At 36.2% G+C, this 23,896-nt stretch overlaps 1 protein-coding gene across 1 annotated transcript in view; it reads left to right on the top strand.

Annotated features, from left to right (window-relative positions):
• LOC111159602 (FCH and double SH3 domains 2) overlaps positions 1 to 23,896 on the top strand; it is a 284,659-nt gene that overhangs the window by 128,467 nt on the left and 132,296 nt on the right. The window contains exons 4-5 of the mRNA XM_022522140.1: positions 4,003 to 4,079; positions 16,022 to 16,166. Coding sequence (XP_022377848.1) covers positions 4,003 to 4,079; positions 16,022 to 16,166 — 222 coding nt within the window. The remainder of the gene's footprint in view (positions 1 to 4,002; positions 4,080 to 16,021; positions 16,167 to 23,896) is intronic.

Below are 23,896 nucleotides of genomic sequence, written 5' to 3'. Positions count from 1 at the left end.
TAGGATAGATTTTATTTTCTGTATATACAGACTTTCTATTCATAAGGCATAGCTTTAATAGCTTTAAATATAACATAAAAGGGAAACCAGTTAATTTAAGTATAGAATGCTTTCAGAAACATGAAATGTTACTTAAGACCTTTCCTATAATGGCCTTGGAGTATTTCTTGAGCATCCATACAGAATAGATCTTGAACAGCTGCATGGAGCACACAGAAGTCATGATTCCTGCCTCTGTGAATTAACTTGAATAACGTCTTTCATCTAAAGATCTCACTGTTTATCTATTTCATGAATCCCTCATCTCATCTCTGAAGGGCTCATTCAGTTTAATACAGTTCAACTTTGTGGTTCAGGGCTCTAGAAATTGCTGTTGTAACTTACAATGCACAAAAAAGGGTAAAGTAATTTCAGAAATTTTTAAAAGAATTAGATAAAATCCACTCTAAAATGATGTTTTTTAAGCAAAGATTTAGAATGATAGGGATTCTATTTCAAACCTAACTAGTTATATGATCTTAAGTAAATTATGTAGCCTCTTAAATGTCCAATTTCTCTGTGGTTATAACAAGGCCTAACAGAGTTAAGAGAAATAAGTGTGTTGAAATGCTTGTCAAGTTCATTTGTTTTATATAAATGTTGAGTGGCGTCATTCTGCCTTCTTAGTCCTATTCATAATCTGAGGTTCATATTATATACCCCATGATCTGTATGAAATGTTCTGCAACCACTTTAGCAGTCATTAAACTGAATAAGTCAGCTATCGTATCATTTAGATGTAATTTGTTAAGAAAATATCAGGTGATCTTTTCCTCACCTGGGAATTACATCACATATTGCCACTTATTTGGTAGTGACCATGTGTTGCCTCCCATTTTATGTTACATACTTCTTATTCCTGTCCATGTATTATGAGTTCCTTTCATTTATTTGAACCTGCACAAAAATTAATATGCAGTGCCTTCTAGGTATGGAATAAATTTCTGGTACTTTTGGTTTTCATCGCTTTGGAGTATCCACACATATGTTTTCTTCTGATAGTGGAAATGCTCAAATTTCACTGTAATTTTACAAAGGAACTTATTTATTATATTAAAACTACCTGGTTATAATCTTAGACATCTAGTACTTTTTTTTTTTCCTCTCCTGAGGCGTGAGGAACCAGAGAAATTTTGATTTAGAGATTTCTAACTCAGAATGGCAAAAACACAAAAGGAGTTTGGGTATTATACATTTGAAATAGAATAAGGTATGTGGCATTTATTTGTGCAGTCAGTGAACATTATTAGGATCAACAAAATGGTAGCTTCTTTGCTATACTCTGGAAAAAAAAAAAGGATAAGATGCCTACTTGATGGAGTTTATAATCAGTAAACACATGAAATATATTTAAACCAGACAGTAACAACATAATAAGGATTATGAATAAGTTGGGGTAGTATGAAAGAGTAACTGGGTGGAGGGTGAGCTACTTTGTATGCAATGATTAGAAAAAGCCTCTTTCAAAAAGACATAAGGACCAGAAGGATAAGGTAGTGCCTAGTTGTGATCACTAAATCTTGTTTCTCTCTGAAAGGAATCACAATTCATTAGAAAACTGGCTTATTGCATATTTGGAATAGAAACTGTAGAAGAAAACAGAGAAACTATCAAGGTCTGTTGGGGTCATGATGTGGTAGCCAGCTGGGAGGGACGCCTTACCACAGAATCGAAAGAATAGTGACTGCAATAAATTGAAACACACCCATTATTTAAAAGATATGAGTTCATAATGTTACATTAAAAGTCCATTGTTCACCTTTGGACAAAACTGGACAACCAAATATTTATCTTGCCTTTAAGAACTGTACCTCAGGATAACCAAATAATTCAGGAAAGGTAGCTCTTTATTTATTTATTTATTTTAAAGATTTTATTTATTTATTTGACAGACAGAGATCACAAGTAGGCAGAAGGCAGAGGGGCAGGCAGGCAGAGGAGGAAGCAGGCCCTCTGCCGAGCAGAGAGCCTGATGTGGGGCTTGATCCCAGGCCCCGAGATCATGACCTGAGCCGAAGGCAGAGGATTTAACCCACTGAGCCACCCAGATGCCCCAAGGTAGCTCTTTAAAAAACGATTCCCACTAATAAATGCAGAAAGAAGAATAAACTTTTCTATTTTGATGAATTTTTTTAGGAAATAATTTTTTTCACATTTTCCTATATATGATTTTGAATATTTTGTGTTATGAAATTTAAAAATCAGCTTAAAGACAGGGTGGTGAGAGTTCAGCATGTAGGAATGGGCATGATGGAAAGATATTTCACGCAAACAGCAGTATGAAGAATGTACAAAGATGATAAAGTGCTGTACATTTTCAGGAAAATCTTAGTGATAGGGCTTCCCAAAGTACAAGGTGTGTAAATGGAACTATTGTGCATATGCAGTTGCGTGTGAGTCCTCAGAATACACAGTGCCTTGCAATAGTGAAACCAAACTATTGTGAAGTTCGGGAGGAACTGGAGATCCAAAGGAGCTTCTCTATAGTTCCTGCTACCCTTTGGGTTCATTGAAATAATGATAAATAGAAGCATTCAACAATGGTTTTAATTCTCCATCATTAAGGATGAATACCCAACTTTTGTATCAACATGGATGGGTCTGGAGGAGATTATGCTGAGTGAAATAAGTCAAGCAGAGAAAGTCAGTTATCATATGGTTTCACTTACTTGTGGAGCTTAAGGAATAACATGGAGGACATTAGGAGAAGGAAAGGAAAAGTGAATTGGGGGAAATTGGAGGAGGAGACGCACCATGAAAGGCTGTGGATTCTGAGAAACAAACTGAGGGTTTTGGAGGGGAGGGCGGTGGGGGAGATGGGTGAGCCTGGTGGTGGGTATTAAGGAGGGCACATACTGCATGGAGCACTGGGTGTGGGGCATAAACAATGAATCTTGGAACACTGAAAAAAATTTAAAAAAATAAAAAGTGGTTTTGATTCAACAATGGATTTAATGCCAGATTGATTTGGCAGTAGACCTTAGTAGAAGGGTGCCATGTGTAGAATGCAGCATTGATTTTACTTGGGCAGTCTCTGCTTAAAGTAGGCAGTCTGTTAATGTGACTGTTCTTCATTTCAGCATTTTATTTATTCAGTTTGAAGTTGCATGTAGAGATGAGGGTCCTAAAGTATATGATTTCTAATCCAGTACATTGGACCCTGTTAGGGTATTAGGGGACCACATATGTTTCCATCTAAAAGTACATTCTGTGTTCAGAGTGAATAGTTTAACCTCACTTGCCAATACAATAGTCTTTTCTGTCCAAATCCTGATCTCTACTATACTTATTATAGATAAATATTGTTTTTTTGCACATTCATTTTATATGGATAACAAGTGTATATTTCTTTGTAGAATTTCTTTGTAAAACTGATTTCTTTATTTGAAGTGATTTGTGCCATGGTATTATTTAAAAAGAAAAAAAATCCTTAAAATCTGTCTTGAATTAAAATGACTAATATGGAATAGCTAGCACCAAGGTATGTTCATTAATTTTACATGTAAACGTGTATCTGCTCCAAACTGAAAGCATCGTTACCTTTCATGATATATGAGAGTTTGGATTTAGAAATGTGGTACACCCACAGCAGAAGAATGGTGGGAAATTGAGATGTTAAGCTGTGTAATCAGAGCTCTGGGGAGGTGGACAGATGTGTTCCCTGTGATATTCCAGAAGTAGTTTGTTTTTATGGCGGTCAGGTAGTTTGGTGAAGTGAAAAGTATAGAAACTAAGTTTCAGGTTTTTCAGCCTTATACTCACCCTTTCCTAAAAATGGAGATAAGAGAGGACTATGACAATATTGAGCCAGGTTTCAATGTTCTACCATTTATCATTGGTCCTTCTGAATTAAATTTACGTTTGAAAAGATGAGATTTGCCAGGTAATGTATTTTAGGAAAAGAGCTTCTTTTATGGCAAAGTACTTATTTTATAAAATATGTATATATATGTATTTTAACAGGGTATCCAGAAGTTGGCTAGTCAGTATCTGAAGAGAGATTGGCCTGGAATAAAAGCTGATGATCGGAATGATTACAGGTAACCTATTAAATAGATCTTGCTCATTTTCTCTAAAAATGGTTTCATGCAGAGCCATGTCACTTATAGATAATATAGACTTCAGTGTTTTAAACAATTGCTTTTCTTTGCTATGTTTTTAGACAGAATTTCAAAATTATCAGAAAATGTTAATTTCTATAACATATGTAAATAATATGTATAAAATAGTTTTCTTATGTATTAAGCCAAATTGTGTTTTGTTTAATTGATTAATAACCACATATGGAATTTAAAGAAGGTAGTTGACAACGGAACACAAATTGTTTCTTCAGTGACCTACAGACTGAACACATTAATGCAATAATAATGAAACAAAATTGTAGCATTCTGTCATGTTTTTTAATTCTGAAATTCTAAATTTGGAGAGTTGGAATTTTATGAGCCTAGGGAAAAGAGATTCTAATTTTTACACACATAAACATACACACAGAACAGGGTATCCAGAAATTGGCTAGTCAATATTCTACATACAAATTTTAAAGAAGGTAGATGACAATGGAATATAAATTGTGTCTTCAATGACCTACAGATAGGTCTAAAATATTTATAATTTTGTTTAGGATTGTATGTCTTTTTTTTTTTGAAGTTAATTTGAAAGTGTTTATTAGCTTTTATCCTCAAGACTGTCCTTAGTATTAAGAGAACCAGAACTCAAAGACAAGATTTCAGAGCTTGCAGTTAAAACTAATGCCCATGATACAAAAGCAGAGAGAAACCAGGATAATTAAGAATTCAGTATTCAAGTGTATGGCTTGGAATCTGAATATGAAATCATGTTGCTGGATTGTCAGTGAAGACTGACATCATCAGGTAAATTCTTAACAGAGTTATATAACTGAAAGATGAAGAAGAAACTATAATAGTTCCTCACAGTTATCAGGACTGACTGAACACGTGGAAGGCGGCATGATGAGCTTTAAGGAATAGATTTGTATAATTGCAATATAGACTAATAGAGCAAAACAGGAAACTAAACAAAACTAGAGATTTTCTTGTGGACTTTGCAGTATCTTTGAAATTAAGCTAAGAGGGAAAGAGGGAAGAGTTAAAAATTGTAGCCAAAAGAGACAAGTAGAGCAAAAACCTTGAATGAGAGAAAGAATGTTAAATAGTTCAGTATTGCTAGCACAAAGAAAGCCAGACCAAGGAAGAAGATTGCTAGCTTGAGAATAAAGAAGGACTCTAGTTTGTATTTAGGCTATATTCTAAGTTTGTTTGAAATTCAGGATTAAGGTTACCAAAGAATTAAGGATAGAAAGGCTCTGCTCCCTCAATAGCTTGTACAGCCTTATTTCTAAAAGTATGTTACGCCAACTTTTAGTAAATATTTACTAAATACCAGACATCATGTTAGGAATTTCAAGTTATCTTGTGATTATCAAAACAACCCTGTGAGGTACATATATATATAGTCATCGTCCTTTTATACATTAGGAAACTAAGTCTTGAGTTATACACCTTATTACTGAAGGTCACACTGCTGTTTAAACAGTCATTGATTCATTCTTTATTCATGAGATGGATGTAAAATATCTACTACATGCTAGCTGTTAAGTACATTTTAGGATCAGAGAGACTGTGAGGTGTGTGCCTGTCCTTATGGAACTTAACAGGAGATAGCTACTATCAATAGTTGTGGTATTGGGTTAGGAGTGGAGCGGTGCATTAGGACTGAGAGGAAAGGCTTAAAGGCTTCTGAGTCTTAAAGAATGTATAGGAGTTTGCTAGGGTTGGGCTAAAGGAATTCTGAGAGAAGTAACCCCTTAAAGGCATGGATGCCTGAGAAAATATGGATATTAGATAACCTAGGAGTTTGCCTGGCTGGTGTGAAGTATAGGGGTTGGAGGGTGACAGGAGAGGTGGACGGAGAGGATACATAGGCATCGGGAAGGACTTCGCATATCAGAGTTTCTTTTCTTATTCAAAAGATAATGGAAGCACTGAAAAATTTCCACAAGAGGAAAACATGTTCAGCTTCACTTTTCGTAGTATGAAGGTAGATTACAGAGATGTGAAGAGGGGCGCCTGGGTGGCTCAGTGGGTTAAGCCTCTGCTTTCAGCTCAGGTCATGATCTCAAGGTCCTGGGATTGAGCCTAGCCCCACATTGGACTCTCTGCTCAGTGGGGAACCTGCTTCTCCCAGCCCCCCACCACCTGCCTCTGTGCCTACTTGTGATCTCTGTCTGTCAAATAAATAAAATCTTTAAAAAAGAGAGAGAGATGTGAAGCATTTGGAAAGGATAAAATTGCAGGAATTTAATTTCTCATCGTCTCTTATTCGAACAATGAAAATTAGCAGTAGAAATTAGGTTGTGGGGGAGATTTCAGTCGTATTTAGGAAATGGAAGTTAGAGGACTTAGAGTTAATTTGGCACAATTTTGTTTTTTGTGTCAAATTTGTTCTGAGACAAACTATAAACAGTTTGACTATCAGACTAGAATGTAGTTTTCTCAGTATGTAAAATAGTTCTTGGAACATGGAACGCTCTTGGTAAATATTTACTGAATGAAGAATGAAGTAGAGGGAGGGAGAGAAAGGACTATAGAATGACCCCGAGGTTTGGTTTTTGTTGTCGTCATCGTTTTTAATTTTAACTTAATTTTATTTAAATTCAGTTAATTAATGTACAGTATATTATTAGTTTCAGAAGTAGAGTTCAGGGATTCATCAGCTGCATGTAACACCCAGTGCTCATTACATCATGTGCCCTCCTTAATGCCTATCAACCGGTTACCCTATCCCCCCCCAACCTTCCCTCAGCAACCTTCAGTTTGTTTCCTATAGTTAAGAGTCTCCTATGATTTGTCTGTCTCCCTGGTTATTTTGTCTTACCTTATTTTTCCTGCCCTTCTCCTGTGATCCTGTTTTATTTCTTAAATTCCACACATAAGTGAAATCATATAATTGGCTTTCTCTGATTGACATATTTTGCTTAGCATAATACCCCCTCGTTCCTTCCATGTCATCGCAAATGGTAAGTTTTTTTTTTTTTTTTTTGATGACTGAGTCCCCCACCCCCAGCGACCCCTAGGTTTTTAAATTTAGGTAGCTGAGAGGATGATGGTGGCCTTGTGGAAAAAGGTAATAGAACGATCAGGATCAAGGGTAAGAATGGCGATTGCCAATTTTTTTGTTTATTAGGAGTTTATTTTAATTCTAGTCATTTTAAACTTCTCTTTTAACTTTTTTTGTATTTATATTTGTATTTGTATTTTAAAAATTCTTATCAAACTAATACATGTGCCACAGAGTATAAAGAGTATTAAGGGCAGCCTCATCCTCTTTCCCAGGCCTCTCATTCACACTGCTGTTCCCTTAGGGTAAGTGCTGGTAAAAGCATATGGTCTTTTCTTCCTTATCTCTCCTGTGTGACACATACGTGAACATAAACAGTTTTGTTCTTCTAAACAGAATGGAATTTTTGTATACATAGGTTTCTATAATTCACCCCCCCACCCCTCCCTTACACACACACTTAGGAAGTCTGTTTAGACATCCTTTCATGTCAGTATGTTCAGATCCCCGGTTCTTTTAAATGTTTGTGTTAGTGTTATAGTATGGGTAGACTATAGTGTTGTTACCCATTTTTTTGGTTGGTAGTTATTCAGTTTATTACTATTACAAATAATGCTGCAGTAGATAACTCATGTATGCATGTATTTATATCTTTGTGCACTATGAAAGTATATCTATGGGGTAAAATTCTTTTTTTTTTTTTTTTTTTGATAAATTCTTAAAGGGGGGATTACTGGGTTCAAGGATTTATGCATTTAAAATGTTGACATTGTGAATTATACTTCACAAACTCTATATCAATGTATTTTACATTTCTTTTACTGGATTAGAATTTTTATTTTTTACCAAAAGAGCATGTGATTAGTCTTTTAAAATACTTGTCAGTCTGATGAAACATGAACTGTTTAATGACATTAAACCAACCCCATTTGCCTTAAAACTAGACAACTGTGACCTTACTTTCTCTTGAACTTTTTTTTTTTTTTTTTTAATTTCTCATTGTTCTGGAGGCTGGAAGTCCGAGACCAGGATGCCAGCATGGGTTCTGGGGAAGTCTCTCTTCTGAGTTACAGGATTCTCAGTTTCTAGCGTGTTCTTAAATGGTGAAAGGGGTTTGGGAGCTCTATGGGGTCTCTTTTTAAAAGGGCACTAATCTGCTGTATGACCTAATCACCTCCCTAAAGTCTCACCTCCTGATACCATATTATCTGTGGAGGTTTTCACAGATGATGAATTTTGGGAGAATACAGACATTTGGACTGTAGCAAGTCCTTTCTTATACAAGTGTTTCTCAAAGTTCCCTCAGCTCTCTAGTGACTGTTCTAAGTAATCTTATCTGTCTTATTCCTGTCTTTAAATATTGCCTATAAACTAGTAATGATTGTATGTTTTTATTAACTCTTCAGCTTGGGTACCAAAAAGTCAACTGCCTCCAAGTTCTAGATTTCATCCTGTCTTAGGAATGTTAAACGGCAGCTTCTCCGCCTGTGATCTCTCCCTTTCATAATTTCATTAACTACAGTACCACCAACTACCATGTTTCTTTGGAAAATGGGCCTAGTGTCACTCCCCTGCTTGAAAATCACCTGTGTTTCTTCTTGCCAATGGATGAAATTTAAAAGTTTGCTTCTTTGTTTGTTTACTTATTAAATTTTATTAGAGAGCATGAGTTGGGGTGGGGGTAGAGGGAAAGGGAGAGAGAGAATCTTAAGCAGGCTCCACACCGTGCTCGCTTTCAGTCTCATGACCCTGAGATCATGACCTGAGCTGAAATCAAGAGTTGGACACTTAACTGACTGAGCCACCCAAGTACCCCCCCAAAATATTTTTAAATAGTATTCAAAGCCATGAAGAAAGCTGGTCCCAAATACCTTTATCTCCTCATCTGTGGCCACTTCTCCTTTTCTTATCCTCAGTTCCCTAACCTTTGGACAGCTCAAGCTATGGTTGTATTGCAGTTCTTACCACACCTCGACTAGACTGAGATCAGTCATCCTCCCTGCTGTCCTGTTACCTACACTTAGGATATTCTCCGTTCTCATTAGCAAGAACAGGAGTACATGAACACTTACTTATTAGACACTATATTTTCTTCTTGTTATCAGTTACTGTATAAATTAATCTTAAATTTTGAGCGTATATACCACATTTTCTAGAATCTTCCTGATGTACAGTTTTACATTTTTAGGCTTTGGGAAGATGTATGGTTTTGTTAAATTTTTTTTTTTTTACTTTTTATTTTGAAATAGTTGTAGATTCATATGCAATTATAAAAACTAATACCGAGAGCCCTCTTACACTCTTCACCTAGTTCTCCCAGTGGTAATATCTTACATAATTGTAATATAGTATCACAACCAGGAAACTTACATTGATAGAATCCACCAATCTAATTCAGAATTCATTCATTTGGGTGTGTGCACTCATTTGGGTGTGTGCATATTAAATTCTGTGGGGTTTTATCACATTTGTAGATTTGTGTGACTACCACCACAGTCAAAGTAAATTGTTTGGTTCGTTTCTTAATTACGATTCTTCCTAGTAAAGTGTTCTCTGTTTTCCACTGTGACATCTATATGGGAGACATACCAGAATGATTTTAGGTGGTATATGGATGAACATTTTTTTAATTTTACTAGTTGCAACTTAATTATTATGGCACATGTCCTTTGTTTTTCAGTTAGCGTATGAAATTATAAAGTGCCATTTTAATTTAAAAGGTGAGTCATCTTGGGGTGCCTGGGTGGCTCAGTGGGTTAAGCCTCTGCCTTCGGCTCAGGTCATGATCTCAGGGTCCTGGGATTGAGCCCCACATCAGGCCCCCTGCTCAGCAGGGAGCCTGCTTACCCTTCCCCGCTGCTTGCCTCTCTGCCTACTTGTGATCTCTCTGTCAAATAAATAAATAAAATCTTAAAAAAAAAAAAAAAGTGAGTCATCTTCATAAAAAAAGATAAGAAAATAATAGCACAGGAGATATTGAGGCAAAAATCATGTTAGACATACACAAAGGACTTAAGATACACAAAGCTTGGTACCTTTATTAGAGTGAAGAGACCCTTCTTTTTTGTTAGCATTATTACTGGGACCAAGAGCAATCTTAAGTCAGCAGCAGAGCAGAAGTTTGGGAGTCTTGGTTCACATCTAGGCCATGTCATTCCCACCTCTCTTTCCACCACTAACTATGTATTGAATGCCTGCTATGCCAGACCCTTTTTAAGTGCCGAAGATGCAAGAGTGAATAAAATAAAGCTTCTGCTGTATGGAGCCTACATTCTAGTGAGAGGAGACAAGACAATAAACATACGAATAATTAAACATTATGTATTGGTGATAAGGAAAGTGAGCATAGTAAGGAGAACACAGTGTCATGGGAAGTGGTGGCATTGCATTGGTTGTATTTTTTTTTTAAGATTTTATTTATTTATTTGACAGACAGAGATCACAAGTAGGCAGAGAGGCAGGCAGAGAGAGAGAGAGAGGGAAGCAGGCTCCCTGCTGAGCAGAGAGCTCGATTCGGGGCTCAATGCGGGGCTCGATCCCAGGACCCTGGGATCATGACCCGAGCTGAAGGCAGAGGCTTTAACCCACTGAGCCACCCCGGCATCCCTGCATTGGCTGTATTGTGTAGAGCATAGACTTTAGGGAAACAGGAGCAAAAGCAGAGAGGTTGTTTAGGAGGCTGTTTCCATAATCCAAGCACAAGATACTGTTTCCCAAACCAGAAGACAATGCCCGTGTGGTCCCAGTTCCCAATCTCCCAACTTCTGCAGACAGTACCCAGATTCCATTATATTTTTAAAGTCTACTGAACAGGATTTTTGAGTGGATCAAATGTGGGATATGAGAGAAAAAGGAAAAATTAATGATGACTCCAGGGCTTCTGGCTTACGCATCTAGAAGGTCTGAATAGCTATCAATGAGATGGAATCAATTAACAACAAATTTTAGGGAGATTAGAAAATTGGTTTTGGGTATGATAGTTTTAAGATGCCTACTAAATGTCCAAGTTGGATATGTTCAATAGGCAATTGGAGGTTAGTAAAGATGTTTGGGATGGAAATAAAAATTCAGGACCAGTTAGTATATTGATATTATTTAAAGCCATGAGCCTTAATGAGCATATCTAAAGTGCGAGTGTAGTTAGAGAAGAGAGGCCTGGGGACTAACTTCAGGGACACTCTAGCATTTACAGTGCAGTGAGATAAAGAGGAATCAGCAAACGAGACTAAAGAGTGACTAGTGAGATAGGAGTAGACCAAGAAAGAGTGATGTCTTAGAAGCTGAGGAAAGAAAGCATTTCAAGGATAATCTAGGTCAGTTCTGCTGATAAATTGAATAATGGGACCAAAGCTTGAACTGACTATTGGGTTAGGCATAAGGAGATATTTTATGACCTAGAGGCTATGGCTTTATTTAAATTAAATCCAGAGAAACCAGGAGTGGGGCCCCTGGGTGGCACATTTGGTTAAATGTCCGACTCTTGATTTTAGCTCAGGCCCTTATCTCAGGGTTATGAGATCAAGCCCCTCATGGGCTTGGTATTGGGCTCCATGCACTATGGAGCCTGTTTAAGATTCTCTTTCTCTCTCCCCCCGCCCCCCGCATCTGGCCAAGCCACCATTCCACCCCCACCCCTGCCCCTGTGCGCGCGCTTTCTCTTTCTCTCTCAAAAATAAAAAAAAAAATAAGAGAGAGAGAGAGGCCAGGAGCAGAGGAATTAAAACAGTAATTTCAGATAGTGCTTTCAAGGAGTTTTGCTATGAAAGGGAGCAGGCATTGGAATGGTAGCTGGAGAGAAATGGAAGGTTGATGGAGGGTTTTTTGGTTTTGTTTTTGTTTTTTTTAGAATGGAGACATATAGCATATTTAGAGATCCATCCAGTGGAGTGGGAACAGTAGATGTTGTAGGAGAGAGCACAATTCCTGGATTGCTATTCTTGGGTGCATTATAGAATGTAGCCTAAATGTGAAGGGCTGCCTTCAGAGTACAGGTAGCTTGGCCAAGTAAAAGGAGAGATGACAGAGTGCATGGGTGCAGAAGTAGGAAGATTGGTAGCTCTGGTGGGACCATATGGGCATTGTCTTCTGGTAGCTTCATTATCAGCTGAAAGTATAGTCCTGTTAGAGATTTGAGATGAGAGGAAAAGGTGGGAAGTAATTGTGTAGAAGACTGAGAGAGTAAGAGGATTTAGGGGAATATAGTAGAATTGCTGGGTAGCACTAAGCGGTTACTAGAATTTTATTAGACATCAATTTAAATTGAGACCAAGGCCACATGATTATAGTTTTCTTCAGTAGTGTTCTGCTGCACAGAGTTTGGTATAAGCAGAATTTTTGATTTAACCAAGGTTGAAATTTGTAGATTAGAATGATGAAAAGAGAAGGGCCAGTGTCATAAGGGTATACGTAGGGAGTCACTATAATGGTGGATCATGAAACTTAGGCTGGATAAGGAGCTCAGAAGGGAAATTATAAGGGGGGTAAGAGACAGTGGGGAAGGGGAATAGAATTGAATGGATGTGGCTTCTGATAAAGCTTGAATATTGTTGGAGTAGAATCCTAAAGGGAATGAGTGAAAACAAAGTGTTGGTCAGGGATTAGGTGGTTAATTTGGGATTACAGGAGAGGAGTGGTTACTGGTAATGGCAAAGTTTAGGTTTTGACCATAAGCTATTTCCTAGTGAATAGCCTTAGGAAAATTCTACAACCTCTCCAAATCTTATTTTTCTCCTCTGAAAAATGAGGATAATGCCTATTTTACAAAGTTGACAAGAGGATTAAATAATATAAATGCAAAGACACATGGCATAGTGTCTAGCATATGATAGATTCTTAAAATTTTTCATATTTCGTAATTTTGAACCTCATTTTGCCTGACCTGAGCAGAATAGCAAAATACCATATATGTGTAGTACCTTATGCTTCAAAATCATATATGAAGCCTAATGAAATTTAAAAAGATTTATAAATCACTCTATACCCATTATTATTTTTCTTTACTTGGAATGAAAAACACTACCGTTGCAGCTATCACTATTATGTTAAGAAGCACTTATATTTCTATTATAATTCTGCTTCTGTTACTATTTATGCATTTAAAAGAATCTGTGCAAAGGGTTTTCACATCATTTGCATTTACTGTCAAAATAGCCCTATGAGGTATGTGGTGCTGGTATTTTTGTTATTTTCTTCATTTCCCAGTAGAGGAAATGAAAGTATAGTGAAGTATCCTACATATGATTATATTGGTTGAACTAGAACTTGAGCCCCGGTCTTCTGATTAACTGGTAACTGAATGCTGTTCTTTTTTATGGTATGTCATTACTGGGGATATGTTTGCCTACTATAGATCTGCTAATCCCTGAAGATTTCTTTTTAAACTCTGTAAGGAAAGGATTTTTCTTTTTACTGCTTGATCCTCATACTTTTTTTTTTAAGATTTTATTTATTTATTTGACAGAGACCACAAATATGCAGAGAGTCAGGCAGAGACAGAGAGGAGGAAGCAGGCTCCCTGCCAAGCAGAGAGCTTGATGTGGGGCTCAATCCCAGGACCCTGAGATCATGACCTGAGCCGAAGGCAGAGGCTTAACCCACTGAGCCACCCAGGCGCCCCTGATCCTCATACTTTTATATGCATTCATTTTTTCATGCAACATATACTTATTATAACCTTTCTAAATGTTAGGTCGTGTGTTTATAAAGGCCCTAGGAATATGGTAGTGAGAAAGACATGTACCCATACTTTAGGAAATTTTCACTATGGTGAAAAGGACAGACATTAACTAATAATTACATAAAAATATATATAATTGAAAAATGCTGGAGCCGTGTGAATGAATAACAGAGAAGAACTTTATTGAGCCTGTGGGTTGGGTTCATGGTGATCATGAAGGACTTCTCTAAGGAAGTTATAATTAACCTGAGATTTGAAGGATGAACAGCAGTCGACTAGGCAAAGGAGTAATGGGAAGAGGGTGCTACCTAAGGGGAGAGCCTAGATGAAGGGATTTTTCCTTCTTTCTGTCCTTCTTACCCTCCTTCCTTCCTATCACAATCCAGACTGGTTCTTTCTCATTTTCATTATGATTTTAAAATATATTTTAAGCGTAAATTAATAGTTACAAAGCATAGTACTGAACTTCTTGCGTTTTCTGAGAAAATCCATTATTTGGACTGCTTAGGAGGGCCTGTGGTGAGTTTACATCCTAGGTTCCATCAGTTGTCATGCAGTAAGGCCATTGAAAACATTTATTTTGCTGTTCTTTTTTTTTCCAGCTTTATTGAAAAATAATGGATATACATCACTCTATAAGTTTAAGGTGTACAGCGTGATAATTTGATTTACATATATTGTGAAATGGTTACCACAGTAGGTTTAGTTAACATCCATCATCTCAGATTGATTTTGCTTTTATGCTGGCACAACACACTGAATCTTTTTTCCAAAGGGAATGTGATATACGTCTGCTTAAATAAATGAATATTTCCATCTAAACTGATTCATTTGGTGTATTACAAAAACCAGTTCATTACATAAACTAATCATTTCCTTGGTTGAAAAATACAGTTATAAGGGTTTTTCTTGATTCTAAATAGGATGGGGACTCAGGAAATTTTTCTTTTTCTTATTTTTACACTGTCATCCATTTCATCCATTGACCCACTGCTAGTAGCACTTATGTAACACAAGATATCTTCTATAACAGTCTATAGTAGAAAATCCACGAGGCACAAGAAAATCCCAGGAGATGAATGTTATAATCCACCAGTATTGCATTTTTTTTTTTTACCAGTATTTCATTTTTAAAAACAAAATACCATCCATTCTTATGATAAGTTATGAAATATCTTTAACTAGTCTAGGTGCATATTAGAACAGACTAAGGTGTTTAGCAAAGTAGAAGAGAAGCTTTGAAAAGGATATTGGCTACAAAAAGCAAAGGATGCATAATTCTTTGACTTTATAAAGAGATTGCTCAGCACATTTATCAAGCAAAGGTGATGGGACTTGCTTGGAATGATTCCAAGCCACAATGTGATGCTGGCTAAGCATTATTAAAACACAGAAACAGATGTAGAGCAATGATACCATAGACTTCTCAAGCACGTAAGAAATTGTTGATGATTTTTTTCCACCCCGTCAGTTTATGGAAGAAAGTAATATGTTGTGGTTGAAAGAGAATGTACTTAAAATGTACCTAGCCTTCATCTATATCTCAGTACGACCACACTCTTCTTTGATCTAGAGTGATTCTCGACATCTCTCTGAGCCTTGGTTACCCATCTCTAAAATTACGAAAGCGTCTTTTAGAAAATTTTTTTAAGAATTGTATTTATTTATTTGTGAGAGAGTGTGGGGCAGGGGCTGGGCAAAGGGAGAGGGAGAGAGACTCTCAAGCAGACTCTGTGCTGAGCGCAGAGCCTAACTCGAGGCTTGATCCCATGACCCTGAGATCACGACCTGAACCAAAACCAAGAGTTGAACACTTAACTGACTGTGCCACCCAGGCACCCCAGGAAAATATCTTAATGAAATAATGAAACTTGATATTCACAGTGATGACCCTGAGACAGTGAACTGTCTGGACAGTCTGAATTATTCACTAATTTTAATAGTGTCAGCTTTGTCTGGAATTGTAATCCTTGTTTCACTTTACTTCAGTATCAAGAATAGCTGATGAATCAAGACAGCCCATTGCAGAGCCCTTGAGGAATAAAGTATATGTCGCATTTCTCCCTGTATACGTTAAAAATATTCCTGCCTATAAAGCAGTATAAATACACTTTCAGATATAAAGAAAACATCCATTCTGTTTCACAGTGCTAGCCAGTGAGCATAAGGTTAGCCAACTTTTTTTTCCTTTTCCCTGCCTAATACTTTTCTGTCCCTCTTTGAATTTAGGAGCATGTATCCTGTTTGGAAGTCTTTTCTTGAGGGAACAATGCAGGTAGCCCAGTCTCGGATCAATATATGTGAAAACTATAAAAACTTCATTTCTGAGCCTGCAAGGACAGTGAGAAGCTTAAAAGAACAGCAACTAAAAAGGGTATTGTTTCTATTCTTTTCTTATATGCATTATTAATATCTCAGTACTCCATTTGTGATCTGCAAGATTATATTAAATTGCACTTTAACACCTTGAGCTTTTCTATATGGTCACAAATATTTTTGATTTCAATATGTTACAAGGATTTTGTTGATTTCATCATATTCTAACTACTGTATTTTATTAACTGACAAAAGTGAATGTAATTTGGATCAACATTCTGAAAGCTCAGTGAACGCTTGTTACAAATACCACTTTTCACCTTAAGTAAATAGATTTACTTAGTTTCACAATATTGGTATAGTTTGGTGTATGTTAAAGTAGTTACAATGTTATTAATCCTACTTTGTCTTAGTTTTCGCTTGAGCCATTTTGTATGCTAATTTAAAAGAAGTTGACACATTTTGACCAAATATAGAAAACTTATTACCAAAAGCCTTGCGCTCTAAAGTTTAATTATATAGGTTACAAAGAAGTAAAGTTTTCAAATAGATCTATTTCTTTGTTTATACAGAAGTTAAAAATTCAAAGAAAAAAGTCACTATTTATTAAATGTGATTTTTATGAAAAGCTTGCTACTAAAAATAGTTGATTGAATTGTGTCCTCTTTTGGAAATGGAGTTACAAAAACAGATTATCATGATGCCTAATAAGTAATTAATTTTTTTATAGGACCATTAAATACTTTAGAAAATATTAAAGTAACCATTTATGGAAATAGTATTTCAGAAGCCATTCAGTTTTTAAATTCTAATTGTTATCTGGATTTTCAGAATTGTTTTACAAACAAAATCTAAAAAAACTAATTTTGCTTATTTGTCAAAGATGATTTTAGCAGCATAAAATCAGTATGTTAAATGTATATTGTATATATATATAATTTTCATCTCTTTCAAGCATTCGTGTAATATCACTTGGTTTTAACATTTGCATAAGAATGCCTTTGTTTTACCTTTGCTCAAAATTACCTCTTTCTAAACAAATATGGTACATAAACTACATGACCACTGACCAAACAGTGCTTTTGAGTTGGAAGAAAATATGCTGTATGTCTAGGTATGTAAATATCTATCCCTGTGTGCAGAGAGAGGGTAGGAGATAGAGGCAGAGAATTAATGCTAGCATAATTCCTAACTGGGAGGAAATACTACGTGTCAGATAGCTAGTGCAGTCACCAAATTTAACTGAATTACTGGAAAGTTCTACTTTTCTTAATATAAGAATATTTGGGGGGCACCTGGGTGGCTCAGTGGGTTAAAGCCTCTGCTTTCAGCTCAGGTCATGATCTCGGGGTCCTGGGATCTAGCCCCGCATGGGGCTGTCTGCTCAGCAGGGAGCCTGCTTCCTTCCTCTCTCTCTGCAGCTTCTCTGCCTACTTGTGATCTCTGTCAAATAAATAAATAAAATCTTTAAAAAAAAATTGTAGAGACTCTGGAAGACATTTTTTATTTCCAAAGAGTTAAGTTTTCTGGCAGGCAGATAGAATACTGTCAGATCACCTTGATCCTGTGAGCGTCTGGTTTTAGCTTTTCATGGGGCTGGTCTATTTCACCTTTGTTCTTATTGCCAGGATTTTAACTGTGAAAAAGTGTGGGGTGCCTACCAAAACCCTTCTACTTTGACAAGACATGGTTCCAGCCTTTGTCTTCTCAACATCATGTAGCTGCTCTGATCCTCTGGTAACTGCTCAGCTCATTAGCCTTTTAGCTACTATTTTTTACTGGATTTCTTGGCGTTACACCCGTACATGCCATTTAGAAGTCAACTGAACTGATGATTCGGGGAAATTGCATACAGATCTTTGGGCTTGCTTTTCTCTGTAGCACCCTTCTTTCCAGATCTTAGCCTCTCAAGTTTCTACTCTTTCATCATCCTTAAACTTCAACCTCTGATTCGCCAGTCTAGTAAGAATGCCTGTTTCTTTGTAACCTGATTCAACAAATAACCTTAGGGAAAAAGTCACCTTAAACATAGAGCTTACCTAGCTGTGCTTCCCTTCTTCCAGACATCACAGTTCCCGTAAGTCCAGTGTGTATCATTGTTCCTTAGTGCTGGTCGTTTTAAAGTGTCCAAGTTTTCCATCCTAGAGGAAGGTAGTCTGAAACAACTTGTTCTGTCATTATCACAACCAAGTTTGACTTAAAGTTTTCCCTCTATAACATTTTGATATTCATGTTCTTTTAAAAACTTTCTCTATTTTGACAGTTTTCTAATACTGGGGGTAAATCCAGGCATATTATAATTATAAAGCATCTGACCATTGTGTAGATTATAACGAGAATTATATCATGGCCTTTTCTAAATCATTTTCTGTATGCTGACATTTGCTTATAGAACAAAATGAGCCACTATAATCTAAGGCATTTTTCATTTTTTAAATTGAGATATAATTAACATAACATTATATTAATTTAAGGTGTATAATGCAGTGAGTCAATATTTGTATATATGCAAAAGATCACAATAAGTCCAGTTAACATCTATCAGTCTCATAATTAATAACACTTCAGTTCATATTTTTTACATGTATACTAGAGTTCACATTCCTTTGAAATAGTTGGGATTTACATTGGATAACACTTTAGAGTTTGTAAACTATTACTGTATCCATTAGAGTCTCATTTGTTTTTCATATGTACTTGTTAGATATGTAAATATTACTATTTTACAAATGACAAAACCAAGGCTAAAAAATATTAAGGAGACTTAGTAGTAAATAACAGAGCAGGAACTTGAATACACTACTTCCTAATTCCAAATCCCATGTAATCTTTTAAAAATGCTTGAAGTTTAAGTTTAAATAGGTTTACAGAAAAATACATACAACCTCTTTACCTTAGTAGACTACTTAATTCCTTTACTTCTTTTATCTTCTTAGTTTTTGTAATAGTTGTAATTAATACATTGATCATTTTTTATGATATCCTATATTTGTCATTCTCTCCCATTTCCTAATTAATTATTTATGTTTCTGTACAACCATTATGTTGTTGTTGTAATTTTTATTATTATTTTAAGTAGGCTCCATGCCCAGCTTGGAGCCCAGTGTGGACCAGGAACTCAAAACCCTGAGATCAAGACCTGAGCTGAGATTGAGAGTTGGATGGTTACCCAACTGAATACCTAGGCACCTCTATTATTTTTTATTTCTGAATGAATTTTTAATTTATTCTGCTTTTTAAAATCATACCTTTGTTTTTGGACATTACCACTAAGTCTACAATAAAAATTTAACTTTTTTTCCTTGAAGTTATTATCTTAGGTTGAGTTTCCAGGACACAACTACTGTTCAGAGAACCTACTGGTTTGTAGGACTTTAATGTATTGGCTAAAGTTACTTTTACTTTTATTCCTGTCTTTAAATTACTGGCAAGTATATCTATCTATACATGATCTGTGTCATACTCAGGGATCATACTTTTAATTTCTTCACTGGAATTCTATTATCCAAGTTTGTCACCATTTCATATGATCCCTTAGCCTTAGTGTAAACTTGTACATTAATTTCTGTGTTTATCAGTGGTCAGTGCTTATAACTCATGGGAAAGAGCTGGGCTTATACCACACCAAGTCTCTTTTTTTTTTTTTTTTAATATATAATGTATTATGTGTTTCAAGGGTACAGGTCTGTGATTCATCAGTCTTACACAATACAAATTGCTCCCCACAACACATACACTCCCCAATGTCCATTGCTCAACCCACCATCCCTCCCACCCAGTTCCCCTCCAGCAACCCTCAGTTTGTTTCCTGAGATTAAGAGTCTCTATGGTTTGTTTCCCTCTCTGGTTTTGGCTTCTTTGATTTATCCCTCCTTTCCCCTATGATCCTCTGCCTTGTTTCTCAAATTCCACATATCAGTGAGATCATATGATAATTGTCTTTCTCTGATTGACTTACTTTACTTAGTGTAATACCCTGTAGTTCCATCTACGTCATTGCAAATGGCAAAACTTTGTTGTTTTTTTTTAAGATTTTATTTATTTATTTATTTGTCAGAGAGAGAGAGAGAGAGAGAGAGCGAGCACAGGCAGACAGAATAGCAGGCAGAGGCAGAGGGAGAAGCAGGCTCCCTGCTGAGCAAGGAGCCCAGGACGCTGGGATCATGACCCGAGCCGAAGGCAGCCGCTTAACCAACTGAGCCACCCAGGCGTCCCAAAACTTCATTTTTGATGGCTGCGTAATATTCCATTGTGTATCTATGGACCACATCTTCTTTATCCATTAATCTGCCAATGGACATCTGGGCTCTTTCTATAGATACTGGAGTGCACCAAGTCTTTTCTTAAGCATTATTAAGCTTCTTTGTAAGTATATAACTTAGTCTACCCCAGAAAACTGGATTCCTGCAGAAGAAATTTATTTTAAAACTGGAAAGGAAATCCTAGGTAATCTTTTTATTTCCAAATTAAGTTTGATGACTTTTATTTAATAAATATTTTTGGTTCAGGCATACCTCAGAAATACTGTGGGTTTGGTTCTAGACCACTACAATAATGCAAATATTGGAATAAACTGAGTCAAATGAATTTTTTAGCTTCCCAGTGTAAATAAAAGTTAGTTCACACTGTACTATAGACTGTTTAGTACAGTAGCTATGTCTAAAAATTGTGCATGCCTTAATTTAAATATAGTTCATTGCTAAAAAAAAAATGCTAACCATTATCTGAGTTTTCATGAGTCATAGTCTTATTGCTGATAGAGGGTCTTGCCTTGATGTTGATAGCTGCTTATTGAACAGGGACGTGGTTGCTGAAGGTTGGGATGGCTGTGGCAGTTTCTTAAAATAAGACAACAATGGAGTTTGCTGAATCCATTGACTCTTCCTTTCACAGATGATTTCTCTGTATTATGTGATGTAACATGTGATGTAACATGTGATGCTATTTGATAGTATTTTACCCACAGAACTTCTTTCAAAATTGGAGTCAATCCTCTCAGACCCTGCCACTGTTTTATCAACTAAATATACTTAATATTCTAAATTCTTTGTTGTCATTTTAACAGTCTTCACCAGGAGTAGAGTCTGTCTCAAGAAACCACTTTCTTTGTTTATCCATAAGAAGCGATCCCCCATCCATTCAAGTTTTATTATGAGGTTGCAGCAATTCAGGCACATCTTCAGGCCCCACTTCTAATTCTACTTCTTTTGCTATTTCCACCACATCTGCAGTTACTTCTTTCACTGAAGTCTTGAACCTTCAATTTGTAAAAAATAAAAAAATTTTAAAATGCAGTATCTGTAAAGCACAATAAAGCAAAGTGCAATAAAATGAGGTATGCCTGTATTTTGCTATGTGCAGACTACTTTTCTTTGACAAAAACCCAGATACTCTTACTTGAAGCAGTTCATTTGGGAAAACATGTGGTTATGGATGTACTGAAGGGTAGGGAAGAATGGATCACAAGAGATCTCTTCATTGCACACATAGGCTATCTAATAGTATTTGATGAATAGTATCTTAGAAACTTATATAAAGGGAAAGAAAAAAAAAAAAAAAACAAGAAAAGAATCACCCTAAGTTTTCTGATGAGATTTTTGAGAAATCTTTTTAAAGATCTGAACTATCATAAGATCCACTTTGACATTGTCACACGTGCAAAAAATAATTAATAGCATTTTATAGATGAAAATGAATTAAGTAATTCCATAAGATGTTTGGTTACCCAGTACTAAGAAAGACATCTTATTCTTCAAAGGGTAGGCAGTGAGTGGCTATGTGTGGGTCTGTGCACACATGTGCCCATGGCATTCACTTTGTATGAATATACTGCGATGCTAGCCACATGGTTTGCATCCCCAGGAAAAGTTTTGACCTTCTGTGCTTAGTTTCCTCTCAAAACACTCATTATCAGACCCATTCAGTGCAAGTAAATCGCCATTGGATTCTTGAGTTTCTCTTCACTGTTTAAGTTTTTCTGAGGCCACGCTCATTTTAGGTGAACATTTTGGTTATAGAAACCTTACATCTGACTCCTCTTTTAAATAATCCATCTCTGAAACTAATATATTATATGTTAACTAATTGAATTTAAATAAAATAAAATTAAAACAAAACAAATAATCCATCTCACTTCCCCATTAAACATAGTTGCATTTTTCAGACCGTGCCCCAGTTTTTGGTTCTTAATATCTCATTGAAGTCATGGAACACTTTCTAAGCTCTCCACACCCACAAACACGGCATTACTGGGATGTTTCAGTTTTCTGTGGGAGTGTCAGGTTGTCATGGTATTATTTTTTAATTTTTATTTATTTTTATTTTTTTGGTTCTAAAATTTAACTTCTCCTTTTTTTAAATTTTATTTTTTCAGTGTTCCAAGCAAGATTCATTGTTTATTCACCACACCCAGTGCTCCATGCAGTATGTGCCCTCCTGAATACCCACTACCAGGCTCACCCAACTCCCCCACTCTCCCTCCCTTCCAAAACCCTCAATTTATTTCTCAGAGCCCACAGTCTCTCATGCTTCATCTCCCCCTCCGAGTTCCCTCAATTCACTTTTCCTTTCCTTCTCCTAATGTCTTCTGTGTTATTCCTTATGCTCCACAAGTGACACCATATGATAATTGACACTCTCTGCTTGATTTATTTCACTCAGCATAATCTCCTCCAGACCCATCCATGTTGATACAAAAGTTGTGTCCTCCTTTCTGATGGAGGCATAATATTTTTTATTTTTATTCTTTTAAGTATTAAGGGGGGCACATATTGCATGGAGCACTGGGTGTGGTGCATGAACAATGTATCCTGGAACACTGAAAAAATAAAATTAAATTAAAAAAAAGTAATCTCTGTGTTCAGCTTGGGGCCTGAGCTCATGACCCCAAGATCAAGAGCTACATGCTCTACTGACTGAGGCAGCCAGACACCCCTCATGGTATTATTTTTTTAAATAAGCGGTTTGTTTATGATAAGGACTCTTAAAACTAAAGAGAAAGGAAGATTTTTCTGCAAGATAAAAGATTATTATTTTAGTATATCTACACAGCAAAATCTTATTCAGCCACAAAAAAGAAATGAATTAATACATGATATAAGATAGATAAACCCTGAATACATTATACTAAGTGAAAGTCTTGGGACATATATGGCCAGATATTATATAATTCCACTGATATGAAATGCAAGAAATTCATTGAGACAAAAAGTAGATTAGTGGTTTCTAGGGACTAGGAGTAGGGGGAAATGGAGAGTGACTGCTAATTGGTATGGGGGTTTTTTTGGGGGTGATGATAGTATTCTGAAGTTAAATAGTGGTAATAGTTGTACAACCTTAAGAATATACTGAAAACCACTGAATTGTATACTTTTAAAGGGTGAATTTTCTGCTATGTGAGTTACATGTCACTTTTTAAAAGCTTACTATTTTAAGGTATGTTTTCTCTACATAAGGATATTAAAAACATGGTTGTCACAAAACTGGGGCACGTACTATAGTGGGTTACATGGTAAAAGATATCATCACTTTCTTACTGTATGACTTGGGATAAATTATTTAACCTTTGTAAGTCTATTTCCTCATTTTTTTTTAAAAAAGATTTTATTTATTTGAGAGAGAGCGAGCGAGAGAGCAGGTGCATGCACAAGCTGGGGGAGGTACATGAGAGAGAGAGAATCCCAAGCAGACTCTGTGCTGAGAGTGGAGCCTGATGCAGGGCTCAATCCTATGACCCCAAGATCATAACCCAAGCTAAAATCAAGAGTCGGACACTGAACTGACTGAGCC

The sequence above is a fragment of the Enhydra lutris genome, unplaced genomic scaffold (genome assembly GCF_002288905.1).
Source record: "Enhydra lutris kenyoni isolate GAN:26980312 unplaced genomic scaffold, ASM228890v2 scaffoldscaffold68, whole genome shotgun sequence".
Classification (NCBI taxonomy): domain Eukaryota; kingdom Metazoa; phylum Chordata; class Mammalia; order Carnivora; family Mustelidae; genus Enhydra; species Enhydra lutris.
Note: the sequence above shows the minus strand (reverse complement) of the source record. Positions and strands in the feature narration are given on the sequence as shown.